The following is a 13,839-nucleotide window of genomic DNA, read 5'->3' on the forward strand; positions in this document are numbered from 1 at the left end:
TTCCATATCATGAGATTGTCATAAAGCGCACGTTGGAAGGCAAACCCTTTCTGGTATGATATAAGTCAGCAAATTCATTCTCTAACTTTGATCAATTTCCAGTGTTCTTTCTTTGGTTTCATTGTAGAATGAGATTTTATTGGATTTTGGATCGCAGGTTTTCTGCATTTTATCGTTAGGAATATAGCGGAACTTTTGATTGAAGCCATTTGGTATTATTTTCTGTTGTGTATGAAGATAGGTGACGATGAATTGAGTATGGCAACATTCTCATTTAAATTAGGGAGTGATTTGATCATATTACGAGAAAAATTACTGTTTTGGGCTGAGGGAAAAGGGATACTGTCTTCTAGGTTCTGATGATGATGATATATTTGGTTTTGTAAACTTGGCGTGTTATACATTGTGACTGCTCATTCACATTGTCACTTGCAATGGACAGATTAATAGAGGATTTTCATAAGTTGTAGAGATGGTAGATTTCCATTTTCTTGGATCATTTATCCCATCTTTAGTTGTTGTTCCTGTGATGATTGATTGGAAATCATTGTAAATATTTTTTTGGTTAATGTCTCTTGATCTTAATTCTTTTTTTGCCTGTAATGTTATTCCATACCTATTGCAATGTTTACTGTAACTTTGTTTTTCTTTCCTTCTTTCTCTCTCTCTCATATGGTAGAGTTTGCTTGGACTTTCCCAATTTTAAATTCAATGTCTGTCATCATGGTGACTGTGGCAATAGAATGTGAACCTCTATGCCTTGTCATCTCTCTCTCTCTCTCTCTCTCTCGCTGACAGGAATGTGGTAAAGTTTGCTTGGACTTTCCGAATTTCAATTTCAATGTTTCTCATCACGGTGACTATGTGTCAATAGCATCTGAACCTCTATGCCTTGTGGGGTTGGACATTGTTAGTCATGTGATTCCTGAGAAAGAGACTGTTCTGGAATTCATTCAAAACTTCTCTTCATGCTTTTCAAGTTTGGAATGGGATCAAATAGTAAGTGCCGGAAGTAATGATGAAGTGTTGACTGAGTTTTACAGGTATGTTTGTACAGAATCTACTAAAAGTTGCTAGGAAAACTTTGAACAGTTGAAAAGGCTTGACTTTGATTATTATTCTCAGAATTTGATCACTTAGAAAATGTTAACTCCGAAGCCTGTCCCTCTACCATTAGAATTCTTCATCTTATCAATTTTCTGTTACTTGAGTAGCCCAAGATTATCAGAAATACAGATTACATTTAGGGCCCATGTGGTTGAGGAGAAAACAGATGAAAGAAAAGAAGACGAGGGCTTTTACAAACCACTCAGTCTCAATTCATTGCATTAGTTATCATAAAGCAACTACTTAACCGAAGCCTAAATTCAGGATTACCGGCCCAATTGTCTCTGCATTAATTGGACATTTATTAGAGTTTTAATTTCTCTCCACAGTTAAATAGATGGGTACTTCATGTACTCTTAGTTTGGTGCTCTTTAAGGATTTTGATCAGAATTATTCAGCTGGATCATAATCAGGAAATCATTTTGAACCCATTCAAAGCAAATTCCACAACACAAGGAATCTTCCATTATTGTTTCACACTGCATGTTAAACTCCTATACTTGTCCAACTGTAGTTGTTGGTGTAACATGCATGTATCTTCTAGTTTAGAGTTACTGGTACTTCTAACAGTTTAGACTTGTTCTGTAGATACTGGTGTCTGAAAGAAGCATATGTCAAAGCAACAGGGAGTGGATTAGCCTATGGATTACATAAAGTGGAGTTTTATCACACGAGCTGGACAAACATATCTGTTAAAATTGATGGAGTTAGAAATGCACAGTGGAGATTTTGGCTCTCTGAGCTGGAGAAAGGACACTATGTGAGTCCTACATCAAGTTTTCCCCTTTATTATTATTATTATTATTATTATTATTTACGTAAAACCACTTCTTGTAGATTTTAAGAAATGTGCATTGTGAAGTTGTGTTTGAGAAGGTTAGCAATTGATGTTCTGTATCTGCATCAAGATATGAATGGAACAGGCTGTGCTGCAATATATAAAATCACTAAAGAAAGAAATCTTCCTTTAGCCTTAAAACTGGTCTGTTGTTAACCAGGCTGTTACATAGGAAGGATTTGTATTTGGTAGCATTTCCATCAAATTTGCACACTTTCCACTGGAACTGTGCCATGGGGTGCTGAAATAGTTAGAGTCGGTTCTAAGCTGAGCAAGAAACCTACATTCTAGGTGGAACTTTGAGATGCTAATAATTTCTTTAATACAAGTTTTAAATTTTTGATAAGCCACTAGTAGCAAGCATAGTACAAGTTATATTCAGTAAGCCAATCATAGCAAGCACAGTAGCTGTTTCTTCTTCATCTCTCTCTCTCTCTCTTGAGAAAGTAGCTGCTTGATCAATAATTGCTGTTAAGTTTGGTAGAAGGTAGCAAGCATGGCTAGCTGTTTCTTCAATAATTCATAATTGGTTTGGTGCAAGGTGCTTAATTTGTTATCACTGTAAATAAAAGCATTTCTTGAATTTCAGGTATCAATTGCTAGAGGTCACCCAATATCGGCCACTGAGAGTTACAAGAGAACATTAAATCAAACAAAATTTAATGAAGAAGAGTATAATGAGGGACTTCTTCTTCCCAATGTGAGTTTTGTCTGGAGAACTGTAGAAGAGCTTGTTTTAGTCATACACAAAGCAAAATCTTCTTGTTGAGGGGAAAAAAGTACAAGATGTATTAAAATTTTAAAATACTTTCCAAGGGTATATTGCTGTGGTTAAAACTTGGGATTCGAATCTTGTGACGAGAAGATGAGATTTATTAGATGAAAGGGTTTTTCTTTTATATATGTATGGATTTATATTTGATGTATTGATAATGTACAACTTTGTTAGTATAATAAGTTCAATGTGAATGAATGATTCCAAGACAAAGGTGAATTGAAATAATTAAAGTTTTAGAAAGAATTCAATTTTCAGAAAATAAATTTTTTTTTATCCAAGTCTTATTTTTTAATTGATCAAGACTATTGATTTCTTATGAAATAAAAGAAGCTAAGAACACAAGTAAAATTAAGAAAAGAAAGAAACTCAATACAATAATTTTTAGAGAGGTTCAGTCTCTTAGCTTACATCTTTTCCTTAGATTTCCTAAGGATTTTAAAATTCACTATTGAAATGAAAATTATGTTGAGATTGGACTTTATGCTTACATATGAAAATAATTAAAAAATTAAAAATATAATATAATGGAATAATAAAGTAGCATTTACTATGAAAAATAGTCGAATCTTTTAGGATCAATATTTGTGTTTTTCATATAACTTTTTAATCAATTATAAACATTTATAAGTTTAAGAATTACGTACCTTACTTTAGATATCATAATCAAGACCCAATTAAATAAAAAATACTTGTGATGAAACAAGAAACCCAAAAAAGAGAATGAGATGGTCTAAAATCTTGCAACCATAATCTTTACTTCTTCACTTTTAGAATTTGTCAAATATTTAGCCACCCAAGTGTTGATATCTAATTGTAATTCACACAGTGACTGAATAAGACCTTTTCACATATAAGACTTTACTTGTACTAATAAGTTTTGTTTTAAAGCATAAATACCAAAAAAATTTGTTGAATCTTATTTTTGTCAAACAAATAAAATTATTTTTCTTTTTTTATTTTATAAAACGGCTGAGAAGTGGTTAGAGATTTGGAGTTTTAGTTTGATAACATAATATATTTATTTAGCCAAACTAAGTTGTAATCCAAGATACAATAGTTGTATTTTAATTTAATTAAGTCCTTGTGAACTTAATTAATTTCTCACTTTATTTTGATTTACTTCAATTAAATCTAACTTAATTGGTTATTCTTATTTAATTTTAATCATGTCATTTAATGTGTGTGACCTATTAGGCTTCTAACATGTTGGCAATAAATATAAACCCTAATCAAATATCAATTTAATAATTGATTTATATTTATAAATCATGAGCTGCATCTAACAATACATCATGACTACCTAAATGTTAGAGAGTCAATTAAGGAATTTGACAAAGTCCTTTAATGATAAGCCTCTCAGTGCAATACGGTTCTTTCATCAAATATCTCGAATATGTCATAAAGTATGAGTCAGTGTCTACTTATAACATTTCTTATTAGTTCTCATAATTCATGACTAATCTTATGAATTTAGAAAACTAACTTTTCTCAAATTTAACATGCTTTGGCCAAAGACTTTATACAATTTAATCAAGAATTGAGAACAAGCTAAACACATCCCCTCATATCACTTTGGGTGATGAATCCTCTCTTGAGCACTTATTCACCTTCACATGCTTCATGACATACCAAAAACACTTTGTTTAAGTATATGGTCTCCTCCAGACCTGTAAGGGTGAAATCAAAGTATGTCATTTGCTATACAAGATGACCTGGTGTCTCAAGTCTGATGACTAGTTGCATGACTATTATATGAGAACATATTCCATAGACACTTGAGTGAAATACCAAATGGAGTTCTCATAAGAGGTCATGTTCAGTGAATTTATTCTTTAACAAGCACCTACATGTTATCCTCAAGTATCCTATTACTTTAATCTATGAGATTGATTGTTTACTTTCCAAGTAAGAAGGCTTAACATGTACCAATCTTTGAACATTGTCAATGCTTTGTCTTGACAATACAATGACCGGGAGCAATTTTTGGAACATGACTTTGATAATTAGTGATCTCATAACTGTAACAACTTTACAATTCTCTTGCAAGGCCTTTATGTTCCATGGGTTTCATCTAATTAGTACTTAAGAACTCCTTATTATTGCACTAATATGAAAAAAAACCTCTATCACATATAGTCATGCGATTAAGCATGCATTAAATGACTATCTATATCCCTTGACCAATCCAATTGGCTCAAGGGCATATACCAACAATTCAATGCAATGTCTTTTATGGATTAAGCATAACTTTACAATATAATGCCTTTTATAAATCAAGCACAATCATTTTACCTTTTACTTTAGTTAAGATATAACCACTCAAACTACCTTTTAACTTGGTTAAGGTATAAACACTCAAGATGTTACAATAAATGAAAAAAGGGGAGTTGAATTGCCTTTTAAAGGTTGAGTAGCAAAATGGGTACAATGTTTAGTGAAAAGGAAGATAGGAAATTAAAGAACAATAAAATTGAAGACTTGTACAAATGTGAGAAGTGAATGAGACTAATGAATGTTGAAAGCAGTAATCTTCTTTTTGAATTGTGTTTTTAAGTCTCCCAGCCTTCATAAATGTGATAGGTGCTTCTAGTTATAGTTGTTGAAGCTTTTGAGGTGGTTGGATTTACATTTAATGCGAAAATAGTCATTTTGAACTATGTCCCAAACTTCAACAGTCATTATTTATTGATCGATTTTATGATACATCGATAGATGACCTTTTACATTTTCAAATTTTGTGCTCATATATTGATAAATAGCCTTATTTTATTGACAAATGCAAGTTAGAAGGTCCTTTAGGAGCTTTCGAGTTGCTATCCATTAATAGATTCGAGGAATCTATAGATAGATGGCATTGGTCTTTGAAACCCAAATGCCTAGATGAACAACTATTGATAGATGTTAGATTGGCTCATTTATCAATCACTGTAAAACATCTATCGATAGATAGAAGGCAAAATCCTTTTTCGAAGGGTTTTTGAATTGGTTTTTTATTTACAACAATTTTCCCTTCCTTTTTAAAATATTTCAAGTAAATTTTGACCATTTTGAAAATCTGAAAAACAATTTTGATTACTTGTTTGTCTTTTTAAGACTTAAAATCAAATTGAAGCAATCAAATTGAATATGTGATAAATCTAAAATTCTCTTCCTTTGTGATATGACAAAACATTGAGCAAAATTTGTTTTTCCTTTCTTAATAAACCCCCCCTAATTTCATGCACTAAGTTTGTTGAAAAATTGTGCTTGCTTGGAGGTGTATGAGCTCCCCATAAAACCTTACATGTAAAATAAAATTGACTCCCTTTTTAACCTTTACATTCTAAAATCTTGCATTTGAGATTTTTATTTTAAGTGATGAACTTTTGAAAGAACAAAAGAGAAGTTTTGATGCATCTCAATTCTTCCCTTTTTTGTTATATCAAAAAGTATTGAGACCATGTGGAGAAAAAGAGAATCAAATGAAGCCGATAGAGTGTAAGAAGAGATCGAAACTAAAAAAAAAATACATGGACTTGGTTAGCATTAGAAATAATGGAAATTATATAATACAAGCAAGGAAGTGCAACCATACCTATAACCATATCCATACAAAAATATACAAGGAAATTCAGTTATAGCCATATATGGATAACAAACCAACACCGATAAACAACTAACTAAATTCAATATGTAAGAAATAACAACCATGTAAAGAAATCCAAAAGAGGTAAGTACATAAAAAATAAGTCAGGACATTTGAAATATGTGTTTAATCAATAATACATGATGCATGATAGTGAGATGCACATGTAGCCATCCAATCAAAGAACAAAAAATGTGAGGCAAAGAGATGTCTTCCGTGAAGACTCAAGACAATGGCGGAAAGCAAGAGTGGAACTCATCCTCAAAATCCAGCTAGCACTGCAACATCTTGCGACTGTGCACCTCGAAAGCATCTACATGACTAGTTAGCCTACTATCCATGGTCTCCATAAATGAAAGGAATCAAGCAAAGGCTCACTTGACATCAAAGGTAATGGAGGCAAGAAAATTGAAACTAAATGCACCAAGCTAAGCTTTGGACGAACCATTAGGATAAATGCTAGGGAGACCTTCATCTTCCTCATCATCAGTGAGAATTGGCTCATCAACGATGTCTTTTCTAACCCGCTAGTTGTTATTAAGAATGAATCCTAGCTTATTAACGATGTGTTCATCAATCGAGTTAAACAAAGTGTGTGACATCGGTGGATCTCAATTGGTGTTTACCCCAAAGTGGTTGAGAATCTCACTCACAACCATACCATGTAATAGCATTTTAATGCTTCCATTGATGATCCTTAACAAATCATCATAATGAATTTCATAAGGTCAATCCTATGGTTTTTCTTGATATGATAAATGAACCAAAGGTCTTCACCTATGACAATAGAGTAATTGAACCAGTGAGGTTGGATAATGTGGCTGATGATCAAATGGAGCACTTTATCATAAAAGGACAACCTTTTAGCACTAAAGAGGCCCTAGTCACTAGGATATGGATACACAAACATGGACCACAATTCAACATCATTAAAAACATTCCCGTTATCCTTTTGTTGGACATGCAAATGTAGGATGCTATCTAAGAGACCTTGAGTAACCAAAATGCATTTTTGTATAACATATATCTTAAACTTATCATCATGTGTCGCCGTTTCCCTTGTGACAACATCAGTAAATTTGGTTTTAGCATTGAAATAAAAGACACCCACTAAGTTCTGATAGAATTTTCGATTGAACTTAAGCATGTAGGTCCAATCTAGACACTTAAATGTAGTCAGATATAGGAAACTAATTGACTCAAGGTAATTAAAATTGATAATGCAACCAAGCATTACCATGATCTCAACGAAGTCATTCTGAAATTTTTGCACGTGAGATGGATAAGAGAAGTTGTGTTGAAAGGAATCCTAAAAAGGTGTGAGAACGAGCGACAGTGGTTGAGGCACTATAATTTGGTTGATAGGTGACTTTGATTTGTTTTGGGTCGTGACTCATATTGGGAATTTTAGAGATTGTGGAATTAGAGGAACAAATAGGAAAATGGTTTAGTAGAATTGTGTAGGAAAGTGAAGAGATTGAGTTAATTGGACCAATTTGTCCCAAAACTAAACAAAATCTAAGAATTGGAGAAATGTTAAACCTAGGGTTTGGGAAAGCCTAACTCAAAATTTGTTGGAAATTCAAGGCTGATTTGTGAAAATTTGGTAGTTTTGAGGCTTAAAAGTGTTAGAAAAAACACTTTAAATGGATTAGAATTAGGAAAAACACGGTTGAGGGGTGAGGATTTAAGAGAATAAGGGATGGGGTGTCATGCATTTAGGAATAAATGTACGATCAGGCCACTTAAAACAAGTTGTCTTTCGATAGATCGTGAGTATCTATCAATAGTAGGACTAAGCATTTTTATTTTTGGCTAAAGACCACTATCTATTGATAGATAGGGCACAAAATTTTTATTTTTGGTTTTTGTCTTCTATCTATCGATAGATATGAATGATCTATCGATAGATAGGCCATGGGGGTTTTGATCTAGGCCTTTGGAAGCTATCTATCAATAGAAATTTTGATATATCTATAGACGCCCTTAGCTGGCTTTGAAAAGCTGAGTTTTAACTTTCAAAAACAAGCAAAAAGGTCTAGAAATGAGTTTTTTGATCAACGATGAGTTCATAACTTGTGCAAAAACACTTGAAGAAATATTTGGATCCAGTGCAAGTGAGATTTTTAGATTAAAACTTGGATTTTTCCAAAAATTTGTTCTTTTCCACAAGATTTGAGGTATTTCTTGAATTGAATGGCTATGCACATGTATGCAAAAATGAGTGATGAATGCATGAACATATCTTACATCAAATTTACAGAAACATGCATCTTAATATGAAAACAATCATTTAGCACTTTTATCATCTACATTATCAAAAAGTCAAGAATGTTCAAAGTAAAGTATGCACTTCATCAACTTAAATTGTATACATCAAAATCCATCAAGAGTATCCCAATTTTCATCATCTAATTCATCTAAGCTGGATTCATAATACCTAATTCACTTTTTATTTTGCAAAATTGTTCTCTATCAAGTGGTTAGTGAAAATATCAGCTAATTAGTCTTTGGTACCAACATATTCAAAAACAGTGTCTTGTTTTTTAACATGGTCTTTAATGAAATGATGCCTAATTTCTATGGGTTTAGTCCTAGAGTGATGGATGGAGTCTTTTGTGAGTTTTATGGCACTAGTATTATCACATTTAATTAAATTCTTTTCATACTTAGTCCATAATCTTTTAATTGTTGCTTCATCCATAGCACTTGAGCACAACAACTCTTGAGAGCCACATACTTAGCTTCTGTAGTGGATTAAGCTACACTATTTTATTTCTTTGAAATCCAATAGATCAACATGCTACCTAAAAACAGGCATGTACTGAAAGTGCTCTTTCTATCTATTTTGCATCCACCAAAGTCGGCATCCAAGTACGAATAGAAATCAAGAGTGGAACTCCTTGGATACCATATTCCTAAATTAGTTGTGTCTTTTAAGTGCCTAAAGATTCTTTGGTAGCACTTAAATGAGTAGAAGATTGAAACCTATCACATAACGCTACACAAAAGCTTATGTTTGGTCTACTAGTAGTAAGATAAAGTAAGGAACCAATCATGGGTCCATAAAGCTTTCGATCTACAAGCATTCCTTTTTCATCCTTGTGAAGCATTGTTAAGGTGTTCATTGGTGTGTGGTATATTCTTGTACTTTTCACACTAAATTTCTTAAGCATGTCTTTTGTACACTTAGCTTGACTTATGAATCAACTTTCTTTTGTTTAATTTGCAATCCAAGAAAGTAGTTTAGCTCACCCATCATTCTCATATCAAATTCTCCTTACACAGTCTTAGCAAACTCTTGACAAAAAGCTCATTAGTAACACCAAAAATAATATCATAAATATAAACTTGCACAATTAAAGTGTCTTTGCTTTTGCTTTTGATGAAAAGAATTTTATCAACCTTCCATCTATTAAAATCATTTTTGAATAAGAATTTTGATAAAGTTTCATACCAAGCTTGAAGAGCTTTCTTTAAACCATAGAAGGCTTTTCTTAATATAAAAACATGATTTGGAAAAGTAAGACTGTCAAAATCGGGAGGTTGTTTAACATATACTTCTTCATTTATGAGTCCATTTAGAAAAGCACTCTTCACATCCATTTGATATAGCTTAAAATTCATATAACATACAAAAGCTAAAAGCATTCTAATAGTGTCTACTCTAGCTACTAGAGCATAATTATCATCATAATCTATTTTTTCATCTTGACTATATCCTTTGGCAATTAACCTAGTTTTGTTTCTAGTTATGGCTCCATTTTTGTCCACTTTGTTCTTGAAGACCCATTTAGTACCTACAATTGGATAATCATTTAGACTAGGAACTAGCTCCCATACTTGACATTTATCAAATTGATTTAATTCTTCTTACATAGCTAGTATCCAATAGTCATTATCTTAGGCTTCATCAATATTTTTATGTTCAATTTGGGAAATAAAGGCAACATACTCACAAACATTTTAAACTTTAGCTCTAATTCATACCCTTTGATTAGGATCACCAATGATTTTACTTTCATTAAGCTCTTTTCTTACCATTGGATAACTAGGCTCACCTTCTTCAACAATTTATTTAATTTGTTGCTTTTCTTGTTCTGATGCTTATTCATTCACGTCGGATCCTTCAATATTGAGATTAAGCTCTTCAATTTGTTCTTGAAGGATACATACATCATAATCATAATTTTCCTTTTAGGAAAAGGGTTAAAATCATCAAAAAAAAAACATGAATAGATTCTTCAACAATTAATGTCCTTTTGTTAAACACTCTATAAGTTTTAAAAGTTAAATAGTATCTTAGAAAGGTTCCTTCATCACTTTTAGCATCAAATTTTCCAAAGTTGTCTTTTCCATTGTTAAATATATAGCATTTACAACTAAAAGGATGAAAGTAGGCAAGATTAGGTTTTTTTCCTTTGTAATGTTCATAGGGAGTTTTCTTCAATGTTGGCCCAACCATTACTCTATTTGCAATATAACATGAATTATTAATAGCTTCGGCCCAAAAATACCTAGGTAAATTGTTCTCACATAGCTAGTTCTAGCCATCTCTTCTAAAGTCTTATTTTTTCTTTCCATTACATTTTGTTGTGGATTCTTAGGGCTGAAAAATTATGGGGATATCCATTTTCATCACAAAGTTACTCAAAACATAGGTTTTCAATTTCTTTTCCATGATGTTGTCAAATTTTATTATACAAGTGCACGTATTGTAACAAGTAATATAGAAGAAAGTAGAGTATCGAATCCCACAAAAATTTATTCCAACTATTGCTAAGTACTAAAATTAACACAGCCTAATTTTATTCAAACAATCAAATTAAATTGATTAACTAAAAACAAAACTATAACTAATTAATTATTAAATTAAATCTAAAAGCTAATTAGCAAAACTTGACTTGAAGAATTCAATTAAGAAAAGCTTAGGATTACAATATCCCTTAACATTTCATCTGAATCTTGTCTCTCTCTAGCCTTACTTCAATAAATTGAGTTTCTAACCTAGAATCTCAAGCTATTTATAAGTCTCTATCGAAGTTCTTACAAAACTATCTCCCTCAATTAGTTTACTATAGCAATTAATTTATAACATATCTATCCAAATTAAATTAAAGATAGACTCATTAAGTTCAGGCTCTAATCTTGGCTATATATGACACATAGGTATATGTCTATTCTATAAACAAACCAAATCAATCATCCCATCCAATTAATATTGAACATAGGCTATTCCATTCATGGCCTACTCTAAACTCCCTTTATCAAGTTACATTTAGGTTTCCAAATCAACCTAACTGATGATCAAGCAATTAGAAGCATTAAACATAGAATTGAAATAAACAACTCATTGTTATTGAAAATAAGCAAAAGAGATATAAAGAATTCAAACTAGATGTTGAGTTCAACTGCAATCTTAGAAAAAGTAAATTAGTTTATGCTTAAACATAAAAACATACTCTAAAGAAATTTAACCATTGTAATAATTTAAAAGAAACTAAGAATAAAAAGAAAAGAATAGAAAACTAAAGATTTGTCAGATTTTCGATCTTTAATCTTGCACAATCTTTTTTGCTTTCTTAGTTGTTTTGTGGTAACTTTTCTCTAGAGAAAACCTAGTAAGAACCTCTCTTTTGATTGCATTAAAGTTGCCTTTTTATAGCCTCTAAAAAGACCTAATTTTCAGAAATTTAGGAAAGGAAAACTTGACTATTGGAACTAGGCACCACAACCTTGCTTTTTAGAGCACCATGGCACATCCGCTTCGTTACAATGCTCAGTTGATTTCCTTCAATGGCGCCATGGCCATGCTTCACCAGCTCTATGGAACCAGGCTCTTGGGTTTTAGTAAAGAGCTTTAGGCATCAAGGGCACTGTGGCCTCCCTCTTTGGAAGGTCGTGACCTTCGTTTTCCATTGCTACCTTGTGTAGAAACTGACACAGTATACCTCCTTATAATGCAATTTTCACCATGTTCTGATCCAAATTGGGGGAAAAGTGGTAGATTGAAAGTTGTAGCTCTATCTCTTATCTTTCCAATGGTTCAAAAATCATGTCATTTGGACTTTTGGATTGAAATATATGCTTAAAATACCACAGCATATATGAATGAAGCCATCACCATACGCACGGATTAACACCAAATAAGATCTTTTCATCATTTTGCCTATAAAAGCAATCAAATTGATCAGAAATAACTAAACTTAAAATAAAGTAAGGCAATTTAACATAAAATTAAACTAAAAGAACTAAAACTAAACTACTCAACATGCCTTTGAATCGAAATAATAAAAACAACTAAAATATTAAATTTTGAACCTAAAACCTCAATGACTTAGCTCCTTAAGCACCAAAAATATAACAAAATAACTTTATATAGTATAGTTATTACACTCCCAAACTTAAGATTTTGCTAGTGCTCAAGCAAAGTTAAAAATAAAAAGTAATAACATAAATGAAAAACATAACTAACTGGGAGTAAGTTGCACCAAATCAATGATCACCTTTAATTTCCTCATAAGTTATCCCCTATTTCAACTCAAAACATAACATAAATATTATCCAAGTTCACATTTCAATTCAAATGCAAGTTGATTCTCAAATGGATTCTCGTGTGTGTACGCAATCTTTTACCAAGAACATCATGTCGTCTGGATAAGTTTATTCTCATGCAAAACTCAAATTAGTACTAGAGTTCCATATGTTTGCTTTCATTTCTCTTTTTGCTAATGTAGACTAACTCTTGATCAAGGATCTAGAAGGCATTATTAGCTTGTAATATATAGTTAGGGTCAAGGTCAAATATGGGATATAATGTAGCTCAAATCTCTCTACGCACATAATTATTCTAAGACCTATTCAAGCTTAATTTTCATTGTCCAAGTACACCCTTTTTCATTTTTTTTTTCACATTCTTTCATTTATCAAACACTTTGTTCTTTTGATTTTCATCCCTTTTTTTCTTCACACTTTTAACACCCCCAAACTTATTTCTTTTTATTGTAGGTAGTGGGGTAAATTCTAACACATTTGAACTTTTTTTTTGCAATTCCAACTTTCTACTTTGTTTTACGTTTAGCTCAAATATTTCCTAAAATGATATAAATACTTTAGAATAAAAGGTGCAAAATTGGAAATAAAATCAAAAGCTAGGCAAAATTAATTATGTGCTTAATAAAGAAAAGGAAAATTAAGCTCAAAGGGATAAACTAAGGATAAATTATACAAAGGTAGGCCAGAAAGGCTTCAATAGTCCAAAGATGGCCTAAATCATCTCTTTCAGTGAGTATTGCCTAAGATTTCACCTCGAGAGAGAATCAAACAAATTCTAGAACTCAAGCCATAATTCAAAAATTTATATTCACATAAACCTTCTCTAGATATGCACAATAATTCCTAATAGAAGATATGGTGCTTAAATTAATGGAAATCACATTCTAATAATGATACATAAAAATTTGATTGGTATATCACTTTGAGAAAAGTTCT

The 13,839-nt window shown here is 31.8% G+C and overlaps 1 protein-coding gene and 1 long non-coding RNA gene across 2 annotated transcripts in view; one reads left to right on the forward strand and one right to left on the reverse strand.

Moving 5' to 3' along the window:
* LOC110422563 (uncharacterized) overlaps window positions 1-2,893 on the forward strand; it is a 5,266-nt gene extending 2,373 nt beyond the window's left edge. The window contains exons 3-6 of the mRNA XM_021436529.2: window positions 1-53; window positions 799-1,043; window positions 1,696-1,867; window positions 2,535-2,893. The exon at window positions 1-53 is cut by the window's left edge and continues 80 nt beyond it. Coding sequence (XP_021292204.1) covers window positions 1-53; window positions 799-1,043; window positions 1,696-1,867; window positions 2,535-2,714 — 650 coding nt within the window. The 3' untranslated portion in view covers window positions 2,715-2,893. The remainder of the gene's footprint in view (window positions 54-798; window positions 1,044-1,695; window positions 1,868-2,534) is intronic.
* A 9,037-nt stretch (window positions 2,894-11,930) lies between these two features.
* Window positions 11,931-13,839, reverse strand: part of LOC110422621 (uncharacterized) — a 9,504-nt gene continuing 7,595 nt past the window's right edge. The window contains exon 4 of the long non-coding RNA XR_002445733.2: window positions 11,931-12,517. This is a non-coding gene — a long non-coding RNA (uncharacterized LOC110422621). The remainder of the gene's footprint in view (window positions 12,518-13,839) is intronic.

The sequence above is a fragment of the Theobroma umbraticum genome, unplaced genomic scaffold, assembly GCF_002168275.2.
Source record: "Theobroma umbraticum cultivar Fairchild unplaced genomic scaffold, ASM216827v3 scaffold_146.0, whole genome shotgun sequence".
Lineage (NCBI taxonomy): Eukaryota > Viridiplantae > Streptophyta > Magnoliopsida > Malvales > Malvaceae > Theobroma > Theobroma umbraticum.